At 48.3% G+C, this 27,500-nt stretch overlaps 3 protein-coding genes and 1 long non-coding RNA gene across 9 annotated transcripts in view; 2 read left to right on the top strand and 2 right to left on the bottom strand.

Moving 5' to 3' along the window:
• Positions 1 to 134: 134 nt before the first annotated feature.
• LOC147259616 (protein eva-1 homolog C-like) lies at positions 135 to 2,779 on the top strand. Of its 2 annotated transcripts, none has more exons than XM_086205681.1 (6): positions 135 to 204; positions 1,019 to 1,054; positions 1,161 to 1,211; positions 1,603 to 1,744; positions 2,101 to 2,267; positions 2,653 to 2,779. In XM_086205681.1, the coding sequence occupies exons 1-6, from the start codon at positions 174 to 176 to the stop codon at positions 2,679 to 2,681; spliced, it is 456 nt and encodes a 151-aa protein (XP_086061807.1). In that variant the 5' UTR covers positions 135 to 173; the 3' UTR covers positions 2,682 to 2,779. The 2 variants fall into 2 exon arrangements, with proteins under 2 accessions (XP_086061807.1, XP_086061806.1); XM_086205680.1 differs by lacking the exon at positions 135 to 204 and adding an exon at positions 811 to 931.
• Positions 2,253 to 5,547, bottom strand: LOC147259615 (uncharacterized). The gene is made up of 3 exons (XR_015116331.1): positions 5,383 to 5,547; positions 3,034 to 3,281; positions 2,253 to 2,748 (listed from the first exon to the last, which is right to left on the bottom strand). It is a non-coding gene; the product is annotated as an uncharacterized LOC147259615 (long non-coding RNA).
• Positions 4,917 to 23,764, top strand: LOC147259614 (protein mono-ADP-ribosyltransferase PARP14-like). 2 transcript variants are annotated; one of them, XM_086205675.1, is made up of 23 exons: positions 4,917 to 5,171; positions 6,278 to 6,360; positions 6,778 to 6,805; positions 7,087 to 7,158; positions 8,115 to 8,276; positions 8,404 to 8,529; positions 8,748 to 8,849; positions 9,828 to 11,988; positions 12,523 to 12,636; positions 12,906 to 12,981; positions 14,202 to 14,438; positions 14,802 to 15,023; positions 15,414 to 15,495; positions 16,244 to 16,393; positions 16,663 to 16,725; positions 16,850 to 17,035; positions 19,222 to 19,425; positions 19,518 to 19,636; positions 20,109 to 20,344; positions 20,448 to 20,719; positions 21,013 to 21,149; positions 21,299 to 21,473; positions 22,097 to 23,764. In XM_086205675.1, the coding sequence occupies exons 1-23, from the start codon at positions 4,991 to 4,993 to the stop codon at positions 22,378 to 22,380; spliced, it is 5,472 nt and encodes a 1,823-aa protein (XP_086061801.1). In that variant the 5' UTR covers positions 4,917 to 4,990; the 3' UTR covers positions 22,381 to 23,764. The 2 variants fall into 2 exon arrangements, with proteins under 2 accessions (XP_086061801.1, XP_086061800.1); XM_086205674.1 differs by having other exon boundaries at positions 12,520 to 12,636.
• Positions 23,078 to 27,500, bottom strand: part of LOC147259613 (phosphatidylinositol 3-kinase regulatory subunit alpha-like) — a 17,225-nt gene continuing 12,802 nt past the window's right edge. For all 4 annotated transcript variants that reach the window (XM_086205676.1, XM_086205678.1, XM_086205677.1 and 1 more), the window contains 4 exons: positions 27,416 to 27,500; positions 27,247 to 27,321; positions 25,831 to 25,995; positions 23,078 to 25,709 (listed from right to left, as the gene is read on the bottom strand). The exon at positions 27,416 to 27,500 is cut by the window's right edge and continues 92 nt beyond it. In XM_086205676.1, the coding sequence (XP_086061802.1) occupies positions 25,520 to 25,709; positions 25,831 to 25,995; positions 27,247 to 27,321; positions 27,416 to 27,500 (515 nt within the window). In that variant the 3' untranslated portion in view covers positions 23,078 to 25,519. The remainder of the gene's footprint in view (positions 25,710 to 25,830; positions 25,996 to 27,246; positions 27,322 to 27,415) is intronic.

The following is a 27,500-nucleotide window of genomic DNA, read 5'->3' as shown; positions in this document are numbered from 1 at the left end:
TCATCACATCTGGGTCAGGAGGCCCTGCCTGCCTGCGGCGGCGGCGTTGGCGGGACAGGCGTCTGCATGTCTGCTGTCAGCACCGGCGCATAAATACCTGGACGCCCAGATGCTGTCTTCACTGTTGGACTGTCTGCAGGTGGAAGAAGGACGAGGAGGCTCGAGACGCCATCATGGTCCCACTGAGGCTGGCCGCCTTCAGCCGTGAGTACGCGCCCTGCTGCTGCCAGACCACCTGTCAATCACAACTCTGATTTGTTTGAGCAAAAAACTGAGAATAGTTTCATCAGGAATGTTAAAACTGCTGTGTTGATGTTGGAGCAGAAAATACACCTGGGAACACTTCTATAAAAACTAAAGTAGAACGGAAAAGGAAACGTGATGATGTCAGGTTCAGAGGTGCGAAAGTGAGGCTGGAGGGTTCCGTGCTTCTGCTCGTGTCTGAGGAGTTGAACGCTGCCGCTACGTGCCAGGAGCTTTTTGGTTGAAGCGTTTTATTCTAGAAAGTCTTGATTCGGGAACATTTTTGTCTCTTCATTTCATTTGTTTTGTATGAAGTTTTTTGTCACGTTTGTAAAAAAAAGGAAATTTGCAATCAAAACTCTGATTAGAGAGCAAACAGTCACTTTAAGAACTTCAGTCAATGCATTTTTTTCTAATTGAAAAGTTTTATTGGTGAGCTCACTCCTGCAGGGCTTCTTGTGGGAGGGGCTTGGAGGAACCAGCGTCTCTATTGGCTGAGCTGGACGTCCATCAGCTGACGTTTGCATCAACATGCTTGAGTTCATCAGTGAACTGAGCTGCAGTCACCGTTCCTTCAGTTTAGCAAAGTAGAGACACAAACGGATGCTGTCGGGTTTAAACTTCACAAGATTTTCTCTGATTGGTTGATAAATGTCATGTGATCCCATCCAGCCGCCTGCCTACACAAGTACTTCTTAGCTACTTATTGATCTACAGACCGAGATACTTTTACTGCACTGTTGAAGTAACAGATGACCGTGTGTTGTGTTTGCAGTGCTGGCTGCTGCTGCGTATTTGACTGGTGCTGCTGGTGAGTTCCTACTGGTAATGAGTCTGATGATTGTGTTGTGGACGGCAAATGACGGTGGTGGCGTGTGTGTGCGTGTGCGTGTGCGTGTGCGTGTGTGTGTGTGTAGATGGAGAGGTAGTATACGCCTGCCACAACGACACGGCTGAGATGTCCTGCGGTAAGAAGACGCACAAATACATCTGCTGCATCATGAGGACCAGACACTCACCTCAACAACACACACACACACACACACACACACACACACACACACACACACACACACACACACACACACCATACATAAAGATGATGACACATCTCCACTGGACGAATGTGAAAGGTGATGTCACTCTGAGCCTAAACTTAATTTGTTATTGCTCGGGGTGAAGATGATTGTCGGCTGATTGGCTGGGGCCCGGGTTAGGGGGCGGGTCAGGGGTGGAGCTTCAGAGCAACTCAAGACTTCATCAGTGAAGCAGCTACAAGTGTGAAGGACAGAGAGGAGGACATTTATAATAATCATGAATAGATCATTATGATATTAAGACACTGCCCCCCCCCCCCAGAGGTCGGCAGCAAGATCAAGCTGGAACACATCCTGTATAAGGTTGGCGTGGGGACGAGATGTGGCGAGGGGAAACGGCACCCAGATGATGGGCCAGAGGTCTACTGCTCGTTCCCCTGGGCTGAGATGGTGGTGGAGGACCTGTAAGGCACTGCAGCTCAATGAGTTTGTCCACTTGGTGGTGTGTGTGAGTGTGTGTGTGTGAGTGTGAGAGTGTGTGTGTGAGAGTGTGTGTGAGTGTGAGAGAGTGTGTGTGTGAGAGAGAGAGTGTGTGTGTGAGAGTGTGTGTGAGTGAGAGAGAGTGTGTGTGTGTGTGTGTGTGTGAGAGAGTGTGTGTGTGTGAGAGAGAGAGTGTGTGTGAGTGTGAGAGAGTGTGTGTGTGTGTCTGAGAGAGAGAGTGTGTGTGATCAGGAGTCTGGGTCCTGGCATTTACGACAATCAGCAGCAGGAAGTAACAGGAAGTGGCCATGAGCCGGATGATGGTGGTCTCTCTCTGCAGGTGTGGCAACAGGAGGTCCTGTGCAGTTCCCGTCACCGAACTGGTGTTTGGGGAATATAAGTGTGAGGAGCAGACCCGGTATTTGGAGGTGTCCTACACCTGCACCACGCCACCACCCCCTCCACCACCACCCCCGCCGCCACCTCCCCCTCCTCCCAAACCTGACTGTACGTACACACAAATGCTTCATTATTATATGTGTGACATCATTTGTGAGTGTGAAATTAGCAGCCAATGAGAGCGAGCTGAACAGGAAGTGGCACTAAAGGGGGTGCGCATTAGCTTGTAGCATTAGCTTGTAGCAGTAGCAAGCATTAGCTCACCGGACATTAAATCCATGATTTCATCCAGAATTTTTGATTATTTTACTGCTGAACATCAAATATCTGAAGTCACGCCGCCACCTAGTTTGGTTCCCACTGTGGCGCCGTTCTGTCTCAGGTGGTCCCAAAAGCGGACGGGCCGAGCAGGCGCTCTGCTCTCTGGTGCGGCTTCTTGTGAAGCTTTCATCCTGAATACAGATTTGGACCCATCATGTGTTCCATTGTGCAGGTGAAGACAAAGCAGCCAGTGATGCCTAATGATGAAGACACGGCGCTGTGACATCACACGAGGGTTCAGTCCAGCTGGAGGTCGATGATGTCACAACTAGGAAGATCGAAAAATGCACCAAGAGGACACTCTGTCAGTATCTGTAGATGGAGTTTAAACACGTCTGAAGTGTCAGAATCTGAAGTTAATAAAATCAGATTTCCTTTAATTGGTGTGAAACTTTTCCTTTTTCATTTTCAAACCAACAGGCCACATTTTTATCGTTGCCAGGAAACGAGACTCAAACTCTGGCGCTGATTATTTGTTAGAATCGGCTGCAGGGAGCCTTCCAGCCACCGGAGGGCGATGAGGAGCCTCCAGCTGGTTTGTTACTCTGCTCACCTTAGTAATTATTAACTTGGTTATCAGGCTCCCCTCCGGCTCCACACTCTCGACCCCCCAGCCAGGTTTCAGTCCGTAATCCACCAAAAAAGAATCATGGTGGTTTTCACTGAGACGTTTCTTCACTCCAGCCAACGTTGCAGCCACAGGAGAGGAGATAAACAGGACCAACAAACCTCCATGTAGCTGAGGCCAGGGGTTTTCAACTGGGGGTGCGGGGGCCTTTGGGGTCCACCAGGGTCTTTTTCCTGATTGAAAACAAGTAGAAATGTAGAACATTGAGGAACAAATGGAACTGAAGACAGAATTGATTATGTAGCACCAACTGTGTTGTGTTATGTTGTGTGTTTGTCAAAAAAAAAGAGGGGGGGCAACACTTCTTCTGCCACTAGATGGCAGTACCTGTGACCAAATCACAACTGAAACACTTTTGCGCTACTATGGGTTTTTCCTTCAGTCTGAATTCTTGCTTGTGTTGAACGTCGCTTTGGACAAAAGCGTCTGCGAAATGAAATTGTAGAATTGTAGAAATGTAGAGTTGTAGAGTTGTAGAATTGTAGAGTTGTAGAATTGTAGAATTGTAGAATTGTAGAGTTGTAGAATTGTAGAGTTGTAGAATTGTAGGATTGTAGAATTGTAGAGTTGTAGAATTGTAGGATTGTAGAATTGTAGAATTGTAGAGTTGTAGAATTGTAGAATTGTAGAATTGTAGAGTTGTAGAGTTGTAGAATTGTAGGATTGTAGGGTTGTAGAGTTGTAGAGTTGTAGAATTGTAGAGTTGTAGAGTTGTAGAATTGTAGAATTGTAGAGTTGTAGAGTTGTAGAATTGTAGAATTGTAGAATTGTAGAGTTGTAGAATTGTAGAATTGTAGAATTGTAGGATTGTAGAATTGTAGAGTTGTAGAGTTGTAGAGTTGTAGAATTGTAGAGTTGTAGAGTTGTAGAGTTGTAGAATTGTAGAATTGTAGGATTGTAGAATTGTAGAGTTGTAGAATTGTAGAGTTGTAGAGTTGTAGAGTTGTAGAATTGTAGAGTTGTAGAATTGTAGGATTGTAGAATTGTAGAATTGTAGAGTTGTAGAATTGTAGAATTGTAGGATTGTAGAATTGTAGAGTTGTAGAGTTGTAGAATTGTAGAATTGTAGGATTGTAGAATTGTAGAGTTGTAGAGTTGTAGAGTTGTAGAATAAACCAAACATTTACAGGACAACAAGAAACGACAACAAAGATTATTTTCATTGTCACAATAAATTTCTGTCAAGGAGGCGGTATGCAGTATTTGACATCGGAATACTACATCTACTACTACTATTACTACTGAACTACTCTTGCTACTACTATTAAAATACTGCTAATGCTACTACTACAACTAAACTACTACTACTACTACAACTAAACTACTACTACTACTAAACCACTACTACTACAACTACTACAACTAAACTACTACAACAACTACTCCTACTACTACAACTACTACTACTAAACCACTACTACTACTACTACTAAACCACTACTACATCTACTCCTACTACTGCTACTACAACTACTACTACTATTGCTACTGCTACTACTGCTACTACAACTACTACTACTATTGCTACTGCTACTACTGCTACTACTACTACTACTGCTACTACTGCTACTACAACTACTAAACCCCTACTACTACTACTACTAAACTACAACTACTCAGCTACTACTACTACTAAACTACTACTTCTACTACTACTACTACTAAACTACAACTACTACTACTACAACCAAGCGTTCAGTGGTAGTTTGAGGTTCTGGTTCTGTGTTCGGGGTGGGGCTGGGGAACACTCATAGAAGTACTGCGTACAGAAACTCGGGAAAGTTTCGTGGCCGGAGAATCGAAAGCGAAAGCCTGGGAGCGGAGCGACTCCTCCCCGCCTCCTCCCGACCGTCAGTCGGTGTCTGAACCGGCAAGCAGCAGGATGGACGGAGCGCCGGGCCCGGTGACCGTGGAGGGCGACTGGAGTCCGGCTGAGAGCAGAACCATCAAGAACAAGCTCCAGATCTACTTTCAGAGCCGGAAGAAGTCGAGCGGCGGCGACTGTCGCGTGGAGGTGGAGGACGGAGCCGCGAGGGCCGCCGTCTACTTCCGGTCGGACGAAGGTGAGTGAGCCGGACCGGATCGGGACCCGGGCGGTGTCATGAAAACTACCATGGTCATATACACTTTACACGAGTCATGATGGAGAAACATAGAGGAAGATGACGTCAGAAGCGTCAGAGGAATCAGCCAAACATGTATCATGAACAGGATCCGAGTCCAGATCCGTTCAACAGGTTCAATGTGACGTAGTTTAAGAAACCCCTTATTTACCAAAGTATTGACGTCGCGAGGGTGTGCACTTCCCAGAGTGCACTGCGGCTCTCTGGTGACGTCAGATGAGTCCGTGTAAAAACAAACAAAACAACAACAATCATATTGTTTACAAGCTCTTCCTGGTAAACGTGACCGGATCAGTGGAAGTACAGGTGGAGGTGTTCGATGGTGAAGCGGAAGTCCGGGCCGGCAGGGACACGGCCCGCGCGCGCCCCCTCGTGTCCCCCCCGGTTCAGTTTCAGGGTCGACAGCGATATCGATGATCAGCAGGCATGAAGAGCAATAATCCATCCATCGTCATCTTCCGCTTATTCCTACACATTAAGGGTCGTGGGGGGGTGGAGCCTATCCCAGCGTCGAGGGGCGAGAGGCGAGGTTCGCCCTGGACAGGTCACCAGTCCATCGCAGGGCCAACACACAGAGATGAACAACCATTCACACTCACATTCATACCTACGGTCAATTTAGAGAATCAATCAGCCTCGTCCCCTCTTGATGTCTTTGGACTGTGGAGGAAGCTGGAGTACCAGAGAGAACCCAGCAGGAACAGGGAGAACATGGAGACTCACCCAGAAAGACCCCGTGCTGCAGCCGGGACTTGAACCTGGAACCTTCTTGCTGTGAGGCCACAGTGCTGACCACTGCACCACCGTGCAGCCCAAGAGCAATAATCAGTATCAATAATCAATAATTAAGATCTTGATGTCAGAGTTCAAAACCAGACAAACTAAACTTTATTGACACTTTGTGAGTGTTGATGAGTGACGGACAGCCAAGTACAGCAGTATTGTTTTACTTCAAAATCAACAGCTCTGGTCTACCAGGTTCTGGTGAACCGCTTCAGTTCTGGGCTGCGATCAGAAGTGTTCTGATGTGCTGTGTTCTGTTGCAGTGAGAGACCGGGTTCTGGCGAAGGAGAACCACGAGATCCTGCTGGGTGATCGAACGCTCAGGTTATGGATGGTTTCTGCTCCTGTAAGTAGACGCTGTTCTGGAACCCCATCCCCCCACCAGAATCACCTGACCTCTGACACCAAGTGGGCGGAGTCATGAGGCAAAACAGCAAACAAGCACATCTCCTAAATAGTTTGTGTGCCAGGTTACGAGTCCACCCAGTGCTCTACTCATGAGGCAGTCGGCACCAGATTCAGTCTAGGCGCTGAACCCTGGAGCAGAACACAGAAGAACATCCTGAGGAAACTGATGTTCCTCTCGTGAAATAATTCTGAATCTTGTGAACGTTCAACGGGACAGCAACACATTTGTGTTTGCATGTGGATTAACTGAGATTAAAAGCGACTGGAAGCTCCAGAGGAAGCTGAGATTAGGGTTCCTCAGCTGGAGGGTTCCCTAGTAGAACGTGTCTTCACTCTGTTTGTTTCTCCTCCTCAGAACTCGGCGAATGGAGGCGACGGCTCAGGTGAGCCCAAGTTTGATTCTTTCACAGTTTTTTGACCGTTTGAACCTCATGATACTTCCTGATGCTGATCCGGTTCTCCACCTCTCTCAGTTCTCTTACATTAGAGTTTATGAGTTAGCTGGAACATCAGAGAACCCTCAATCAATCACAGCGTCCTCGGGCTCGGGAGGTTCTATTGGCGTTTGTTGCCTTTGTTCCCGCCTCCTTCCCAGTAGTTAGTTGTGTGGTTGATGTCGTTTCACGTTTCAAATCAGACGGCCGACCTGTTTCTTGATTCTCAGATCCAGCAACGGATCCAAAGCCTGGGACGCCGTCAGGGGATGACCCTGGAGACCAAGCGGCTGACACAGAAGGTGAAGACACACGACAGATTCTTAATTCACTAAAAGCAGAACAAGTCAGCGACTGGTACCCGCGGCCTTGACTGATGTAACATCCTCGTCATTCCGTGTGTCGGACCTCCAGTCGGGTAAATGAAGGGTTTTATTTCACGGTTCTGTCTTTTACTGCAAGAGCCAGCAGATTAAAGCTTCAACAGAAACATAGAAACCAGGAGGGAAGGTTTGTTTCAGTTTACACTTGAAACAGAAGAACGTGTTTGAACATTTGATTCAACGTCGTGTGTCGTTGTGAACGTTCAGTCGTTCATGTGATCGAAGGCGTAACTCTTGATTTCTTCAGTTGAGCGTCACAAGAGAAATGAACCTTTTTGGTGTCATGAACAGAAACACCTGAGGTGTCAAGATTAACCACAGTAGAACTCACCAAGCAACACCTTTAGAACCCGGATAACAGTTCCTCTCCACGTCCGTCAGCCCCGGCGGCAGGGACATATTTGATGTTTAACACAAGCGTGAAGAATTCTCTTGATCTGAACTGAATTCATCCCAAATCTAAAACTCTCCAACGAAGCTAAAGAGAGACTTCACCCCAAAAGTGTCTTTTACCTCTCAAGTGCTCACTAAAAGGAGTCCAGAATGCAGGCAGAGCCAGCCACGTACATTTAGCTTGACGCTAACGGAGACTGATGCTAACAACAGCTAAACTGTCCATTCAAAAACTCTCCAGGTCGTCGTTCGATTCATCCAGGCAGGGTCGGTCGGCCCAAACACTTGATTGGAGATTACTACCAACTAGCTAGGACACGTCTGGTTCGTCCAGTTTTGGGGGGGGGGGGGGTATTTCTTAAGTTTTATTAAAACTTTTGATCACAGTTCTTTCCAGGAACCTTTAGGACACGGTGCTACACTGACTGTGCGTAGCAGGTTTTCTTCCAAATACGTTGTGACTGTCTGTGTTTGGGTGTCAGTGGTGAGCGTCGCCGTGGTGCTGAACAACGTCTCAAAGGAGCTGACTAGAGATCTGCTGTCGATGCTGGTGGAGAGCGTCTCGGGGCTGGACGAGGGCGACTACAGTCTTGAGGTCATCTGGGACACCTGCACAGCCGTGGTCACCTTCAGCAGCGTTGCTGGTAGGAAAAAAAGCCAGATTCGTTTGAAACACGGTTATCAAAGGTTTACGTTCCTCTGCAGCGCTGCGTTGTCACGGTGCTGCAGAGGAACGTAACCTGCTGTAGTTTTGATCCGGGATGTTTGCAGATGCAGAGAACTTCCTCGCTGTGAGTCAAAAGAGTCAGAGGCTGCAGAAACATGGACTGACGACTCGACGGTTGGAGGCAGCCAAGAGCATCCGGGTGGAGTGTCTTCCGCTGTCTGTAGTGAGAGGTGCGTAAACTGTTCCTACCAGAGCCAGTCAGGGTCCCAGGGCCAGACCTGGAGAAGGTGCTTTCAAGTCCGTATTTCTTGGTGCTGCCATTAACCCTTCAAGATTTGTTCTTGTGTGGGAGGTCGATGGTTCTAGTTTCTTCGTGTCTGTGAACGTTTGCTAGTTTGATTCTTCCAGGTTTAATTTGGGTTTGTGTTTATTTCCTATTTGTTTCCAGACATCTTGGAGCTGTATTTTGAAAAGAACTGGACTTTGCCGGATGATGTTTCCATGATCCCAGCGGAACAGGCAGCCATTGTCACGTTCTCCGACCATAAAGGTCTTCCATCTAACATCCCTCCTGACGTTTGACCCAAATTCATTTTTTTTTTCATTTTGAGACATCTGAGATGTCTTTTAACGAAACAGCCTGACACCTATGCTAAGTGTTAGCTTAGCATAGTTGAGCTGATGATTCCTAACCTGGGGGGAGGGTGATTTTCTTAGTTGTGTGTCAGATGTTTGTTTTCATTACATTTTAGTTCTGAGTGTTTTAGTCTGAACCAGAACCAGAGCAGTCACTGTGCTGCGGTGAACCGCCATGTGTCTCTTCAGGGTTTGAACGCTTGAACTGGGTTTTAGTTTGGTCATTTCTCCAAAATCCATATTAGTTTTTGACAGTTTGATTATTGTGAATCTGGTCTTGTTGTAGTTACTTAGACCTGCTGACCTGGAACTCGCAGGCACATTCCAGTGTTGTGTGAGGGCCAGTTAAGTTCTTGCACATCAAACTGGGAAAAAAGTTGATTTATCCATGTTCATGGTTTTGTTCACGGAGCATCGGCATGTTGAAAAAAGCCCCACACATAATCTCAAAATTTGGGTCGGAACCAAGGTATCGACGCCATCGGCCACAAGCCTCCTTGATGTCCTGGGTTCAAGCGTCTTCTCGGCCCGGTTCTTTACCACACGGTTTGATGATCCGCTACGGTGGGTGACTCTGGTCATGCGGATCAGAATTGTGCGGCTTTTTATACACAATCAAATACGAATGTCTTGATAGATTCAAACTAAGACCATGCGCCGACAGCGCCAACTGCTGGAGGCTGCATGTTACTGGACATAGTAACTGCAATAATACTAGGGAAATTTGTCGTGATATGTAACTGTGGCAGCATTAGAGTACTCCAACTTGGTACAAACACTGAAGCTAAGATGCAGCTACTCAGAGTCTTCTTTAGAAACTAGGATTATTTGAATTCCTTGATTCTACAAATACAAGAACTGCTGTTGTCCTCTGTTCCCTGTTCTACTGCAGTTGTGCAGAAAATTTGCATCAAACAACAGTATATGATGTGTTCCGTTCCTGTGAAGATCTATCCCTACTACGAGTCCTTGGGCTCCGCCCTCTACGGCAAAGAACGACCAGTGTGGAAGATGCCGGAACCCTTTGTAGATAATGTTCACCACGCTGTTCGGAAGTTCCTCTTGACCAAGAAATTGTCAGAAACTGTCAATCAACAGATGCTTCCATACTTCTGCTGTGTGGAACTGGGTGACTCTGAGGTGACCCTCAGGCCCCTCCCAGCTCTGATGAGACGGACAGGTCTGACTGCTAAACACGTAGCTGACTGGATGAGTGATGCTCAAAAGGCTTTCCATCAGCAAATGGCTCAGTACACGGCCTTTGAATGTCCCGCTAATGCACCTGCGTGGAAAGCTTCAGAGGCAGAAATACGTTTGAACGTCGGGGACAACGCCGTCCTGCTCCTAGATACATCCAGAGGGATTCTGACAGTGGCCGGCCACACTGACAGGATCAGAGAACTCAGAGTTCCAGTGGAGAACATCCTTCGCAAATCCATGATTCAGATTGAACGGCAGTCAAAAAGCGTCTCTGAGGAATTCTCGTTGTCCACTGCGATGTTTTACATCCTGAAGGAAGACGGGTTGCAGGAGGCAGCAGTGCAGATTTCTCCTGAGATGAAACTGTCTTACAATGAAGACGCTCAGACGCTGACCATTTCAGGGTTTCCTGCTGAGGTTTATCAGACCAAATCATGGATTCTGGAGAGGAAAGCTCAAATTAGAAGAAAAGCTCTGAATGTTCCCCCTCATCTTCTTGACTTCCTCAAGACAGTGAATCCCACTGACATGTCCAACGAGCTTTTCACATCCAAAGGAATCAGTGCCATCTACAGCATTGAGAGCCAAGGGATTTTCCTGTTGGCAAACTCTGACAACATCCTGGCTGCTGCTGAGACTAGAATGCAAGCAGTGTTGCGCCATCAGACACTGGACGTGGAGGACCAGGAAGTTCTGAAACTTCCCAGTTGGTTGGACCTGATTCAGAATCTGTTGGCCAGCTACAACTCCTTGAAGAAGAAAACAGTGGGAATTCAGATCCACCCAGAGAGGAAAGACAAAGTGACGGTGGTCGGCTTCGTGGATCCAGTAGAAGACGTCAGCCGCAGTCTGAAGAAATTCATCGTGAATTATTCGCACGTTCGAGAAACCATGCTTGTTGAGTCCTGTGCTGTTGTTCAGTTCATCAACAAGAAAAGAGATTGGTCCGACATTGTCAAAAATAACAACGTGACAGTCCACTTTGACTCAGGCAGACCAAGAATTCTCATAGCTGGGGCGCGTCTTCATGTGCAGAAGGCCAGAGCTTGTTTTCAAGAGCTGAGCAGTGCTCTCTGCACAGAAAACTATGTTGTGGACAAGCCGGGAGCTAAGAAGTACTTCCTGTCTCAGGGGAGTCTGATTCTGCCATCGCTCTTGACAGATTTCAACTGCATGGTCCTGCTGCGTCCTGACACTCAGGAGGAAGAGAGCTTCACAAAACTAGATGGGCTTTGTTACTGCAAAGTGCAGACGGGCAGTGGAGTGCAGGTGTCGGTCAGCAAGGCGGACATCTGCAGCTTTGGTGTCGATGCAGTCGTCAATGCAGCAAATGAAGAGTTAAAGCACATCGGGGGCCTGGCGTTGGCCCTGCTCACCGCTGCAGGACCACAGCTGCAGAAACTCTGCAATGATTACATCATCAGTAACGGAGCTCTACAGCCCGGTGACGCCATCATCACAGATGCATGTAAGCTGCCTTGCAAGTATGTCGTACATGCAGTCGGTCCGAGGTTCTCCGACTCGGACGAGAACACATCTGTGTCTCGTCTGAAGAAGGCCGTCAAAGAGAGTCTGAGACAAGCAGAGAAGGTCAACAGCTCGACTGTGGCTTTGCCAGCAATCAGCTCCGGTATGTTTGGATTTCCTGTTGGCCTCTGTGCTGACACGATTGCTCAGGCTGTGCGGGAGTACTGTGACCATCCGGGGGGAGTGACATCGCTGACTGAGATTCACCTGGTGGACAACAATGATAACACCGTAAGAGTCCTGGCCACTGCCATGAACAAGGAGTTCACGGACCTCAGACCAACCATGACGATACCCCAGCAGGCAGGAGGAGGCGGGGATTTGAGGTAAAGATGAGAAACGTGCCGTATTGTATGAGAGTTCAGTCTTGACGTTATTACACCACTCACGTTCGAAGGTGGGAGAAAATGTAAGATGGTATTCAGTCTGACACAGCCCACCTTAGCATCAAGACTGAGGGTCCAGTCACACTTGACCGGCTTGCCTTGTACCAGGCTGAGGCCCCATTGGGGTTCTGTCGCTGTCGCAGGCACCTTCAGCCTGCCTTCATCCAAGTGCAGAGCTCAGGAACTTCAGACCGGCGTTTGAGGAATGGTGCTGCTTCTTGCCAAATGTAGATTCTCCACTGTATTGATACACATTTGCATTTGTTTTGCAATATATGCAAAGATGGGAAAGTAAAGAAAGTACTAAATGTAAAGTAATAAAGAGAAGTGCTGTTGGCTGCTGGTACCAGCACCAGTAGAAGCTGATGAGCTGGTCGCCAACGATGCTTCCTGGTTTAGATGACGGTCAAGCTCAGACCACGTCACTACAGAGTGTTGCTACGCCCTGAAGGTCTCCTGTTCACCTCCCAGCAGACGCCAGCACGGTCCAGGCGAAGACAAGAGCCAGGCGCCCAGAGGCCATCAGGTTGTTGAGAGAGGAGGAGCCTCTGGAGGTCCAAGCCGCGGGAGACACAGCAAGCATGGAAGGTGAGTGCATCCCACGTCCCCTTCCTCTGAGACTTCATTCTCCCGTGGGGATAGTAAGACCAGGACCAGCTTCAGGTCAAGATCAGTCCAAGGCCAAGCGGCTCTTATGGAAAGAAAAATGTATCACCCTGCTATAAATTCTCTGTGTGTCTGTGATGATCTTCATCCCCTCACCGAGTATTCGGGAGGGCGACACGATGAGTCATGTGTACGAGGTAGCAACCCTTCTGCCCATGGTGACATCAGTGCTGCTCTTTGATTGGCTGCAGGACAGCGAAGCTGGAGCAGACCACCGCTGAGGGCCTGAAGATCCTTCTCTGTGAGGGGAACATTCAGGACCAGACGGTGAGCTCATACACTACTTCCTGGTATGAGGTACTTCTACTTGTGGTTCACTACAACCTAGAGTTTGAACTCACAGAGGAAGCTGTGGTCAGTGTGAGTGAGACCTTGGAACACGTCGAAGGTGTTGATGGTGAACTCGGGACACGTGACAGTTTATTATTGGCCGTGTTACAATCTATCAATGCTTGTGTTTAGTATCAGGAAGGTTGATGGAAACAACAATTTCACTGAAGTTTTTTACTTTCTTTTTTTCACCTCAAGCGAAAGTTTTTAACCAAAAAAAAACTTAATGTGGATTCTGGGGAGCAGAATAAGTTCAGATGTAATGAACATTTAAAAAAGAGAAACTGTGAGCTTGAAACTGGGCCAAAGCCAGCAGAAATGAAAGAATGATAACAACCTGCCGAGTATCAGGTTTTCTCTCATAAACCGAAGATGCCGCTTTAGCTTTCTTCTTCTACTTGGTTGGCGCTGTTTTGAACTTCCCAAACACATCAAGCTCCTAAGAAACTTTGTTTTTGTAGACTTTTTTTACGCCAAACCTGTTTGTGAGAAAGATTTTTACGACTTTTTCCAAAAAGTTTGCTTCAGCTTCACTCGACCAAAGATGGAACCAAACACAGCAGTTGAGCTTCAAAATCTGTCCACAACCAACAGTTTTTCTATGCCTTTTAAGAATCGTCTTTGTTTTCTGGTAAAATGTTTGTATCTTTGGTGTTTGTTCACAATCTGGTGAGAACCAACGCTGGTGTAAGAGAGGAGAAAGGGAAGGATGGCTGAGGGAATAGCTTGAGGTAGAGGAAGATAGTATTGCTGAGCAAGCACAGTTGCTATAGCGCCTCAGACGATCAGGCCTTTGAACGACTGTTGTTGAGGTCCCAGTATTCAAGAACCAAGGAGAGTTGATTTATTGATGAAAGGGTTTTGGCCACCAGAACAACAGAACCATCGAGGTGTGGTAATCCAACTTGGAGAAGTACGAGTCCAGTCAGACGAACATGTTTTTGTCTATTTTTAAAGTCCAGTTTTAGTCGGACGAACACAGAAAGTCGATTTGGTCCGACCTCATGTAAACGTTGGCGTGTTTCGGCTGAGAGGAAGGAGAGGAGTGGATCTCCAGACACAAGAAGTCGATGCTGGTTTTCATTTTGATAAAAGCTGATGAAAGCCATTGACGCATTAGAAAGTGGCGAAGTGACTCAGTTGATCCCGGTCTGCAGACTGACGCCATTGTCAACACCATCGCCGAGACCATGAACCTGAACCAGGGAGCCATCTCTAAGGCCATCCTGCAGGCCGCTGGGTCCCGCCTGCAGCCGGCTCTTCTCTCTAAGGCCGGGGCGACCACGCTGCAGTACGGCGACGTCATCGTCACTGACGGGTTTGACCTCAGATGTCAGAAGGTCTTCCATGCCGTGTGCCCCCTCTGGGACAATGGAGCGGGCCAGGCCAAGGAGGTGAGTGGTCACCGCACGAACACAGCAGTGAGAAGAAGCAAAGCACACTAAAAGAGTTCATCATAGTTTACTAACGTCTAGATGTGTAAATTTGGTGATTTGCAGCAACCACAGCTCAATGAGCCGCTGCATCCATCCAAGTCCAGTGTTGACTTTCAGTTTTCCAGTGAAAGCTGATAGAAGTAGTCAGTAGTAGTATAGTATAGTGTAGTATAAAGTATAAAGTATTTGAGGGGAGAGGATGAACTTTTACTGCTTATCTTCACTTATGTCATCTCCATGGTTAAGAAGATGTAACATCGACTCCCGTCCTCAGGGCCGTAGCGGCTTGTCATCCAGCCTGACACGTGTCTTCTCTCTCAGGAGTTAATCTCCATCGTTCGGTTTTGTCTGGAGGAGGCTGAGAAGTGCCAGATGACATCACTCGCCTTCCCGGCAGTCGGCACAGGCAACTTGAGCTTCCCACGAGATGTGGTGTCCCAACTCCTGCTGAGAGAGATGCGGCGCTACAGCCGCCAGAGAAACCCTCGCCATCTGAGAGAAGTGGCTGTCGTCGTTCATCCCAGTGACAACCAGACAGTGGAGGTGAGTGAGAGGAGGCGAGGAGAAGGCTCCGCCCCTTAAATCCAGGAAGTGACATCTTTAATTGTACGCAGAAACATGTCATGATCAGTGTCAACAAGAGTTACATGAGGGGAAGGAAACTCCTGCTGGTTAGCTTAGCTTAGCTTAGCTTAGCTTAAAGAACTGGAGAAAACAGCAACAATCAGCATCTCTGCAGCTCACTCACAGGCACTCCGAGCAGAATCTGATCAAGATGACATTAAAACATGGAAAAGTCATAAAATCTGAAAATAGAAATTTATAAGTTTAGGGAAAAAAAAGTTGAAAATAAATAAAGCCTGAAAATTCTGCCAAAGTGTGTGTCAGAAATGAGGAATCGGCAGCATCAACATAACATGTCAACATTTTCAGTGTTTCACCAGAGAGTTCAGAGGTCACAGCGGTCCCGGGACTGCCCCCCCTGAGGAGGCCAGCCAATCGCGGCAGCTCTCTGGTAAGAGGACCTCCATCTCTCCCTGAAGAATTAAAGACTCAAAGAGAACCAGTTTGAGAATATGAATGAGAACCATGAGAGCACGTTGAGTAACTGGAGAACATCGATGGGGACACAGAGGGCATTGACAGGAGAGAAAGTTTGGTCCAGTTTGTTTGGAGGGACGCTTCACCCAGAAAAGTGAATTTTACCTTTCAGGTACTCACAAATGTGAGTACAGGATCCAGCCAGGTACCTTTAGCTTCAAGCTAATGGAGCCTGACCACGAACAAAAGGTAAACCGTCTGTCTTTGATCCAGACAGACGGTCAATGATCCACCAACACTTTGACTGGTGATCTAAACTGACTCCAACACTGTGTGGTCAGTTTAGCTGCTGTTAGCTGCCAGGCTCCGTTAGCTTCAAGCTAAACATACATGTCTGGCTCCTCCTGCATTCTGATGTCACAAAGAAGTGATTCAGGAGGGAAAAAAATTTCTGAGTGAGCCGAATACTCCTAGTTGTGAGTATTTGAAAGGGAAAATATATGTCTGGGGTGAAGTACCACTTTAATCCTTCATTTTACACACTGGAGGATTCTAAAAGGACAATGGCAGAGACACAACCAGTGAACTGGTCTTTTCAGGTTGCTGGTCTCAAACCAGTTGCCAGAACGAACTAAATATAACATAGACACACTCATCAGTCTATCTAGTATTTATGTGTGTGTGTGTGTGTGTGTGTGTGTGTGTGTGTGTGTGTGTGTGAGCTGCCTTTGGTCAGGTGTCTTCACCATCCCTCGGTGTTTACCGGATGCAGATGGGTCAGCTGTCTCTTGAAGTGTCATCTGGGGACATCACAAAGGAGGGCAGTGATGTCATTATCAACTCCTCCAATAAGGACTTTACCCTCAGAACAGGTGACGACTCGAGGGGAACACCCAACCTCGCTCGACTTGAGTCGGTGTCTTCAGTTATTAGTTTATGAAAAAGTCAATGGGATTATTGCTGTGTACACACACACACACACACACACACACACACATATATATGTGTGTGTGTGTGTGTGTGTGTGTGTATATATATATATATATACATGATGGATAGATAGATGGATGGATAGAAATAGAAGAATGCAGTGTTGAGGTTTTGCTTGCATGACTGCAGTTTTTACCAGGTTTCTTTGCAGGTGTGTCCCAGGCGATCCTGGGCGGTGCCGGCCAGCAGGTGGTGCTGGAGTGTTCCCAGATCGGTACGTTTGGTTTACCCTCAAACCTCCAGTGAGTCCTGTGAAAACATGGTTCTGGATTTCTCCTCTGACTTTTAAGTATTCTGAGCTGGAATGTTGCAAGGGGTCATCATCATCTTGTGTGCAGTGAACTCCCAGGGTTCCAAGCTTCGTCCCATGATCCTGACATCGGCCGGCCAGCTGCCCTGCAGGAATATCCTTCACGTGGTCGGCCACAGCGATCCCGCCAGTATAAAGAACATCGTCTACTCGGTGCTGAAAGTCTGTGAGGAGAACAAGTTCAGCTCCGTCTCCTTCCCAGCTCTCGGAACAGGTCTGGTTCCAATACTAACAGGACGGAGAACCACAGAGATGGTTCTCATTAATATCAAGAGAAGTAACGAGATTCAATGTTCTGGGTTCTCTTTTCTGTTCGTTTGTTTCATGTCTTGTTTCATGCATTCACCATACAGCCATGTTGTCTGAGGTTACCTGCCTCTGTAATTCTGAGTGATACTCAGATTTTGGGTGGCCCGGTGGAGCAGTGGTCCTCCCTGTGGCCCCCATCAAGAGGGTTGTGGGTGGAGCCCCGGCTGGAGCACGGGGTCTTTCTGGGTGAGTCTCCATGTTCTCCCTGTTCCTGCTGGGTTCTCTCTGGTACTCCAGCTTCCTCCACAGTCCAAAGACATCAAGAGGGACCAGGTTAATCCAGACTCTAAATTGACCGTAGGCGTGGCTGGGAGAGCCAATGGTTGTCTGTCTCTATGTGTTGGCCCTGCCATGGACTGGTGACCTGTCCAGGGGGAAGGCTGCTGGGATAGGCTCCACCCCCACCACCCTGAACAGGAGGAGAGGGAGAACATGGAGGGAGGGAGGGATGATGGAGGGAGGGAGGGATGGATGATGGATGGAACCGGAAATAAACACAGAGGTTCCTTAAGAATACACTGCATCAGATCACTGCACGTCAGCAAAGTAGTAGCAGTCGTAGTAGTAGTAGCAGTCGTAGTTGTAGTAGCAGTCGTAGTAGTAGTAGCAGTCGTAGTAGTAGTAGCAGTCGTAGTAGTAGTAGCAGTCGTAGTTGTAGTAGCAGTCGTAGTTGTTGTAGCAGTCGTAGTTGTAGTAGTAGCAGTCGTAGTAGTAGTAGCAGTCGTAGTTGTAGTAGCAGTCGTAGTAGTAGTAGCAGTCGTAGTAGTAGTAGCAGTCGTAGTAGTAGTAGCAGTCGTAGTTGTTGTAGCAGTCGTAGTTGTAGTAGTAGCAGTCGTAGTAGTAGTAGCAGTCGTAGTTGTAGTAGCAGTCGTAGTTATAGTAGTAGCAGTCGTAGTTGTTGTAGCAGTCGTAGTTGTAGTAGTAGCAGTCGTAGTAGTAGTAGCAGTCGTAGTAGTAGTAGCAGTCGTAGTAGTAGTAGCAGTCGTAGTTGTAGTAGCAGTCGTAGTAGTAGTAGCAGTCGTAGTAGTAGTAGCAGTCGTAGTAGTAGTAGCAGTCGTAGTTGTAGTAGCAGTCGTAGTAGTAGTAGCAGTCGTAGTTGTAGTAGTAGCAGTCGTAGTAGTAGTAGCAGTCGTAGTTGTAGTAGCAGTCGTAGTAGTAGTAGCAGTCGTAGTAGTAGTAGCAGTCGTAGTAGTAGTAGTAGTAGTAGCAGTCATAGTTGTAGTAGTAGCAGTCATAGTTGTAGTAGCAGTCATAGTTGTAGTAGTAGCAGTCATAGTTGTAGTAGCAGTCGTAGTAGTAGTAGCAGTCATAGTAGTAGTAGCAGTCATAGTTGTAGTAGCAGTCGTAGTAGTAGTAGCAGTCGTAGTTGTAGTAGCAGTCGTAGTTGTAGTAGCAGTCGTAGTTGTAGTAGCAGTCATAGTTGTAGTAGCAGTCGTAGTAGTAGTAGCAGTCGTAGTTGTAGTAGCAGTCATAGTTGTAGTAGCAGTCGTAGTTGTAGTAGCAGTCGTAGTAGTAGTAGCAGTCGTAGTTGTAGTAGCAGTCGTAGTTGTAGTAGCAGTCATAGTTGTAGTAGCAGTCGTAGTTGTAGTAGCAGTCGTAGTAGTAGTAGCAGTCATAGTAGTAGTAGCAGTCATAGTTGTAGTAGCAGTCGTAGTTGTAGTAGCAGTCGTAGTAGTAGTAGCAGTCATAGTAGTAGTAGCAGTCATAGTTGTAGTAGCAGTCGTAGGATCATATCACCGATATCATATCATATGGGAGGATTACTGCAGGACGTGCCAACATCCTGAGCCTGAACCTCAACAACCTGAGCTAGCTGATGCTAACACGTCCCACCCACTAGCATTCATTGTGCTAAGCTAACAAGCCTGGGATGGAGTCTTTTCTGTGTGCAATGGTTCCGTCCATGTTGGTTTACATCAGTCTCGATGTTTGGACGGTTCCCAATCTCACAGAATAACAATCATCAATAAATCTCCATAAATGTTTTCATAGGAGGAGGAAATTCCTCTAGAGGACTCAACAGGACTTCATGGAGCTTCCGGTCCTTCCTATCATCTTCATCATCATCATCAGTTCTTGTCTCCCTGGTAGGTCGAGGGGGTGCTAACCCGTCTGCGGTGGCGGATGCCATGATTAATGCGGTGGTGGAGTTTGTGAGGAAGAAGCACCAGAGGTCTGTGAAGAGCGTGAAGATCCTGATCTTCCAGGCCGCCATGGTGACGGCGTTCCACAAGAGCATGAGGCAACAGGAGGGCAAGGACATGCAGGACAAGAGCGTCTTCACCAAGTTCCGAGGTGACCTGTGTTCACGGCCCCGTTGTCGTTCTTTTTCTGGTGAGTGAAATATTCAGATGTTCTAAATGTTTTTGTTTCATGTCCCGTTCCAGAAAGCTTCACCTCCTTCTTTATGGGGTCGGCCGAGGAGCGGCCCGGCCCCAACAGCCTGGTTCTGAAGAGGGAGGAGTTTGAACCCACTGTGTTTCAGCTGTGTGCCGACAACGCCAAGGTTAGCACGCCACCAGTCTCTTGATTTCCGCCCACACTCATCGATCACGAGTAATCAACCGTCACAGGCAGGAGCTCTGGGCGGATGGATACATGGCTGCTCATCCAGAAATAGGTCCTGATCAGGCTCATCGATACATCAACTGATAAATATTCCAAAAAGAGTAGTTATAACGATGCATAGGTACTGGTACTACATGTATCGCAGTAACAGTCTAGCAGTCATTGCATCACTCATAATATCATCATAATACCACAACACACATTCAATTGAAAGAATGAGTGTAAAAGTATCATGTGATCGTCGCTGCGAGGCGCCGTCTCTCCGGCCTCAGCCACGTGTGTGACCGGCGCCGTGGCTCAGCAAAACTGACCATAGCGAGATTGTAAGCTGAGAACGGAAAGGATTCTTTGTTGTTCCATTGCGAGTCGTTGACCCGGACGGATCACGGTTGTTCCCGGCGCTGTTGCAGGCTGTGAGCCAGGCCAAGAAGAGAATCGAGGAGCTGATCGTTGGCGAGCAGGCGGAGAAGACCATCGTCGACTGCTACATCAGCCACCTGTCGCAGGCCGACGTGGAAAAGCTGCAGGCGCTGCAGAGGAAGCTGACCGTCAGCATCCGACTGGACCAACGGCAGGAAGACCAGGAGCCATGCATCCACCTGGAGGGTCTGACCCGTGACGTCCTCCTCGCCGATTCTACAGTGAGGTCAGCAAACGTCCATCCACCCATCACTGACACACCAAGACTGTGAAGGTCGAGGAGGAGAAGGAAATGTTGAAACAGTTGTATGTCCTTGTGCACGCATCAGGGAAGTGCTCCGGGAGGTGGAGCGGTCGGAGAACCTGAGGAGCAAGGCGTTGCTCCTGAGTGGACTGGTGGAGTGGAAGTTTCAGCAGCCCGGTGGCTCGGTGGTGACCTTTGACATGTTCACCAACCTCGCCCTGGAGGAGGCGCTGGAGAGAAAACACAGTGTGAAGATCACGATCAACAGTGAAACGTTCAATGCCGACGTGCAGAGGAGAAAAGCCACTTCAGCTAGTGGGCGTAAAGAGGTGGAGCTCTACAGGAAAGACCTGAAAGGTGAGCGAGGTTCCTTTAGCCACGGAACACAGAACGCAACGAGAACAGCTGATTGGTCCCCAGATAGACGGGTATAAGGGAGATGTTGGGGCCGGGTGGTGAACAGAAGCTGATGATCTTCCAGGTTCAGTTCATCAGGATCATCTTCACTGATGAACCCTCTGATGAAGCTGGAAGCCTGGATGCTACGTTAGCAGTGCTAAGCTAACGGTAGCCTGTGATTACAGATCAGTAAAATCAGAATCGATCATTAGTAGGAGTGTGGGGGCTGAGTCACCTGGTCGTCATTACAGACGCTGGTCTTCCGGCTCACTGGGACGACATGAACGGCGACCTGGTGAAGCTGTTTCAACTGGTTCCTGGGTCCAGTGAGTACAAAGACGTGGAGAAGGAATTTTTCAAGACTGGTCTCACTGCAAACATCATCCAGGTGCGTTCACGCCACCATATTAACCATTAATGTGGGGCTGATATTAGCGCGTGAGCTCCAATAAACCTGAATATTGCGAGGGGGAGGGGCTTCATCATTCACTGCTGCTTTGGACCCTAAAAATGAACCGTGTACTCTGGTGTGGACAGATTGAACGGATCCAGAACGAGACGCTGTGGCAGAACTATCAGCTGATGAAGAAACAGCTGGAGGCGAAGAACCAACACAAGAACAACGAGAAGATACTGTTCCACGGCACTGGCTCCTCCTCCATCGACCTCATCAACAAACAAGGCTTCAACCGCAGCTACGCAGGAGCTCACGGTAACCAGAGGCCACTGGAGGTTCACTAGCAGACGCGTCTCACTCTTGTTGACATGTGACGTCCATGTTTGTGAGGTGACCAGGTAGCTCCGCCCCTCATCGACAGACGGCCAAACTAATAAATAGTGACACGTCAACGCTATTCACTCTCATACAATGAGTCTGTCGTTTTAGTTGCTTTGATCTTCACAGTCACACAAAGACTTCAGACTTCCCCGTCCATCAGGAGCTGCAGGGCCGTGTTTATAATAGTAACAATTAACTAACAGTTAACTAACAGTTAACTAACAGTTAACTAACAGGTAACTAACAGGTAACTAACAGTCAATTTATAACAGCCAGAAATGAAATCATTATTTTTTACCTTTTTCATGCTCCTGTGTCATGTGGCCCAGAGACTCCAGATCAGGTCCAGGTGGTAGTCCCAGACCAGAAGTACAGGACGCCTCTCTTTGTTGTATCTTTTACTGCATCCTGAATTTGGTGTAAATGCTTGAGTTCTTTAATGAAGACAATACAACAATGTACCTGCTGCACACAATGACTCAAACTCCCATGGTGCCACAGTGCTCGTTTGAGAAAATAAGCTAATCCAAAAGCTAAGCTAATGCCATCTTTCATAGGTGCCATGTTTGGCAACGGCTCGTACTTCGCGGTGGACCCAGCCTACTCCGCACGTGGCTACTCCAAACCAGACCCTTCAGGGAAGAAGCGCATGTACTTGGCCCGGGTCCTGGTGGGAGACTTCACGGTGGGGAAAGCCGGGATCATCACCCCGCCCTCCAAAGACCCCCTCAATGCTGCAGATCTGTACGACAGCGTTACTGACAGGACCACCAACCCCACTATCTTTGTCACATTCAGTGACATCCAGGCCTATCCAGAATACCTGATCACGTTCTCATGAAGTGGCGCCCAGCGTGATCCTGTTCAACGTCCCCTGTGTGGACCGGCTGAACTGGTTTAACTTCACGCCCGGCAAACACAAACTGTTGGTTGTCTTATCCTGCATCTGTCATTTGCCTCGATGCTCTGAAGTAGAGTTTGAGAGTGAGTTCACGCCTCATGTTGGATCACTTTGATAAGGACCTCATCATTCCTGACTGTGTTTCCCACATTTGAATTTCAGGCTAAGCTTCTATAAAAGGTCGAGATATTAAACCCACTGGGTACAAAAATGTTGACAGTTAAATATTTTTGCTCCTGCAGCCATCGGCTAGGCTGTCAGTCTGGCTGAAGTTCCTACAACTTTCCACCAGGTGGTGCCACTTCACTGTTTAACCTGTAGCGCAAGTACGTAGCATTTCCACAAGGGGCGCTGCATGTCAATAAATTCAACCAGAAACGTGGAAATGTTAGTGAGGCATGAATGCGTCAAGGAATGAGGAAGTGTGTGTGTGTGTGTGTGTGTGTGTGTGTGTGTGTGTGTGTGTGTGTGTGAGAGAGAGGCAATGACTTTGATCTGTTTTTTCCACCACCTGTACATCACTGGTTGTTGCTCCACCCACTGGCAACTAAATGTTTCGTCTGATGCTGATTTTAGACGACAGCCAATCATTTAAACCCAACAGGCACTGAAACGTTCGTCACACCTCAAAATGACTTTAGATAATAAAAACAAACGTTTATTTATCAGAATTCTGAAACAATTAACAGCAAGGGAACGTGTCATGACTTGCTGTTGTGGTGCGTTTGGTGTTCTTGCCACTTGTCTAAGTGAAGTGAAATCAGACACGAGAGACTGAACGGCTCATATTCAAATGAGATGAGCGGAAAATACTCCACTCCACGTTGAGGAAGTACACTAACCGTTTCCATGACAACGGATGTGGCAGTTCCATCAAGTGTACCTGGTTTCTCTCAGACATCACGTGTCTCAAAACAGTAAAAAGGAAAAGACAAACTTTACACCGGCGGAGCGTCAGCAAGGTGTTTCCAGGCCGCGTCAATGGTCGAAGATCCAGAATCTAAAGTCTGAAGATCAGCGGTGCTGCCAGCCTGTGAACGTCTCCACGTTGTGACCAGCTGAGCGTCCTGGTTTGTGCTGTGGCTTCACATCAAACAAAGAGCCACAAAAGTCTGGTGACTGTCAGGCAGCGTGACATCACAGGTGTCAAGTCCAAGGAAAGCAAACAGGTGAACCGAAGAACCAGGAAGTCGGGGGGGGGGGGGGCATGGTTGATGAGACGTGTGGGTCTGTTGATTCGGCCTCAATTTAACCCTCCTTCAAAGTCTCTCACAGTGCTCAAGAGTCTCTCGCTAGACTGTCCTCCATGTTGACGTTGACATCATCATCACGACGTGAAGTCCAGTTGTGGTTCTCAGTTGAAGCAATCAGGGCGAGTGGTTCCGTGGCCATTGAAACCACAATGACCTCAGTTCAGCTTCCAGACCTATTATGACCTTTGACCTTTGACTCAACTCTAGGGGTGAAGAAGGTTCTGTACCTTGTTCAATTAACGACAGTAGAACCGGTGTTCTGAGGTCAGCCAGCTAAAGTAAGTAAGTAAGAAGGGACGAGAATCAAGAACTGCCCAAGAACATGGCGCCACGCTCCTGAGTCTGGATGACGGCTCCATCTAAATGGCGTTTTACGGTGACTTAAATGCAATAAACTTATGAAGAGTAATGCCAAAGTACTGATGTCATGATCTACAAAGTAGGAATTCATGTTTTATGACGTTTTCCCACAAAACCAGAAGCAAACAACTAAAATGCTTGTTTTCTGAAGAGAGTTTTGATTGGCGACACTTTGACATGACTTCAAACAGCCTGGATGAAAACAGCTGGAGGGATGGCGGCGCCCTCCTGATGACGTCACAGCTGAAACCAAATGTTGTACAGATGTTCTCGCTCTATCTTTATTTCAGTGACACACTGACCCCAGCTACAGCTAGCACCCTGGCTACAGCTAACTCTCTAGCAGCAGCTAGCACCCTAGCTACAGCTAACTCTCTAGCAGGAGCTAGCACCCTAGCTACAGCTAAATCTCTAGCAGGAGCTAGCACCCTAGCTACAGCTCACTCTCTAGCAGCAGCTAGCACCCTAGCTACAGCTAACTCTCTGGCAGCAGCTAGCACCCTAGCTACAGCTAACTCTCTGGCAGGAGCTAGCACCCGAGCTACAGCTAACTCTCTAGCAGCAGCTAGCACCCTAGCTACAGCTAACTCTCTGGCAGCAGCTAGCACCCTAGCTACAGCTAACTCTCTGGCAGCAGCTAGCACCCTAGCTACAGCTAAATCTCTAGCAGGAGCTAGCACCCTAGCTACAGCTCACTCTCTAGCAGCAGCTAGCACCCTAGCTACAGCTAACTCTCTGGCAGCAGCTAGCACCCTAGCTACAGCTAACTCTCTGGCAGGAGCTAGCACCCGAGCTACAGCTAACTCTCTAGCAGCAGCTAGCACCCTAGCTACAGCTAACTCTCTGGCAGCAGCTAGCACCCTAGCTACAGCTAACTCTCTGGCAGCAGCTAGCACCCGAGCTACAGCTAACTCTCTAGCAGCAGCTAGCACCCTAGCTACAGCTAACTCTCTAGCAGCAGCTAGCACCCTAGCTACAGCTAACTCTCTGGCAGCAGCTAGCACCCTAGCTACAGCTAACTCTCTGGCAGCAGCTAGCACCCTAGCTACAGCTAACTCTCTGGCAGGAGCTAGCACCCTCGCTACAGCTAACTCTCTGGCAGGAGCTAGCACCCTCGCTACAGCTAACTCTCTGGCAGGAGCTAGCTGGCCATGGCCCAGACAGTTTAACGGTCTTGTCATTATAGGAATGTTGAAATGTTCTCCAACCTGCTAATGGTGGAGCTTCTGCTTTCACTGCTTCTACATTTTTAATCTGCAAAGACTGAATTTGCCTAGAAAACTGACGTGATAGAAGGCTGATCAGCAGAAGCCATGACGCCACTGGTAAAGTCAATTCCCTTCCCTTCAAACGAGGGGTTTCTCTGGTCAGAAGGTCACGTGCTGGTCTGTGAAGAGAAATGAGCATCGCCTGTGTCATAAAGTGGGCGTGTAGCTGGCCCGCCATGGCGGGAGGAAGTGGGCGGGTCACCGTCTCTGCTGGCTGTAGACGGGGAATGCCAGCGTGACGTTGAGTGAGTCGTTGTGCTGCACCAGGGAGGTGTGCTGGTAGTGCAGCACCAGCTCCTTCAGAGAACCGTACAGGTTGTAGGGCTCGGCGAACCCGTATCCTGTGCTGGTCTTCTTGATGACGCAGTGCTTCACCTCGCCGTCCACCCTGTGAGGGGGAGAGAGGGAGGGGTCAGGTGGACATATCCATGACATAACAATTCTTTTTCCCTGCACCTCATAAACAGGAAGGTCAACGGACAAACAGGAAGTGAACAGGAGCATCTTACACCACGGAGCAGGCGTAGCAGCCCGGCTTGTCTCGGACCAGGAAGGTTCCGTCTCTCTTCCCCCGCAGCAGCGATTCTGCTCGACCGCGGTTGATGTTTCCAAGATGCCAAAGACGCTCGTCGTGATGAGGAAGGTCCTCCTCATCCTCCACCATGCTGTACTCGCTGCAGAGACGAGACAGCAGTGAGGTCACGTTAGCTGGTGGTGTGCTGAGATCCTTCGCACCACGTCTGTGTTGTCATACTGACACAAACAGCGAGCAGCAACATGAATGTCAACTGCCTTCAGTCCGTCCATGTTCTAGGTTCTTCTGCTGTTCAGCTACGCCGGTCTGAGCAGAGAAACGTTGACTGGTTAACGATGCAGCCAGAACCACAGTTGCTTTAGAGTTTTAACGAGGTACTACTGATGCCAACGCTGGCCTGGAGAATTCCCTCTGCTGCCACCATGTCATGTGACCACTGTTTGACAGCTGCCTGCCTGTGATTTTGTCAACGTTACTCAGTGCATGACTTGACATCATGAATCAAGACACATCATCATGGCCCTGAAGCACTCAGATATCTCTGTCTGAATTTCAAGTTGATGGACAGCAAATATTTTTTTCCCTCAAGTGGAGTAAAAAGTCCAGGTGCGCTCTGGCAGCACCGCCACTGCGGTCCCAGTGAGGACGTGCGGTTCAGCTCCTTGCTCCTGCTATAAAATGAGCTCATTTAACTGTGGCGTTAGCGTTAGCAGCCCTGCTGACAGCAGCACCAGTATCACCCTGACTGCTGCTGCTGGAGGAGGCTCCAGACCTGAAGAGGCTCCAGCTGCCACCCGTAGCTCCACCTGCTCACGTCCCCGTCTGTCCATCAGTCTCTCTTCCTTTCTCTCTCTCTTTATCTCTGTCCCTCTCTCTCCTTCTGTCTCCCTGTCCTCCTCCATTCTCTGTCTTTGTCTCTGTCCATCAGTCTCTCCTCCTTTCTCTCTCTCTTTATCGCTGTCCCTCTCTTTCCTTCTGTCTCTCTGTCCTCCTCCATTCTGTCTTTGTCTCTGTCCATCAGTCTCTCCTCCTTTCTCTCTCTCTTTATCTCTGTCTCTCTCTCTCCTTCTGTCTCTCTGTCCTCCTCCATTCTCTGTCTTTGTCTCTGTCCTGCTCTCCTGCTCTCTCCGTCCCCACTGATCCTGGATCTGCTCCACCTTCCTGCTGGTAAAGGAAGGTTCTGGTGGCTGCTGTTGCAGGATGTGCTGCTGATGGAGAATTGTTGGGTGGAGGTTCATTGAAGGAGGGAGGTGCTGGACCTGCTCTACTTGGACAGAGTCAGGACAGAACTTTGGTTGGGGTTTGGTGACACACAAATAAACCTGACTGGACTTGTTTGGAGTCTCCTTTGTGACCTTGAAAGAACAGAACTCAGAACTTGGACACTCACTCCTCCGTGGTTTCATTTTTCAGGCCGAGCCACTCGTTCAGCTTCCTCTGACGAACCCCCTTCTGGGTCAACCACCTGAGAACACACAAGTAGAGAACAGAGGGGTTGGTAGGATGACCGGGTGTACCTGCAGGTGTCAGGGGAGTGTGTGTGCGTGTGTGTGACGTACATCAGGTACTGGTCCCTGGTCTTTCGGAGCTGGATCAAGTCTGGTTTGATGCTGTTCATCTTCTTGTCGATCTCCCTGTAGTCGG

This window comes from Aulostomus chinensis, chromosome 6, assembly GCF_037954235.1.
Source record: "Aulostomus chinensis isolate RoL2024-O1b breed Wild chromosome 6, RoL_Achi_v1.0, whole genome shotgun sequence".
Classification (NCBI taxonomy): Eukaryota; Metazoa; Chordata; class Actinopteri; order Syngnathiformes; family Aulostomidae; genus Aulostomus; species Aulostomus chinensis.
The sequence above is the reverse complement of the archived record's forward strand: the minus strand, read 5'-3'. Positions and strand labels throughout refer to the sequence as shown.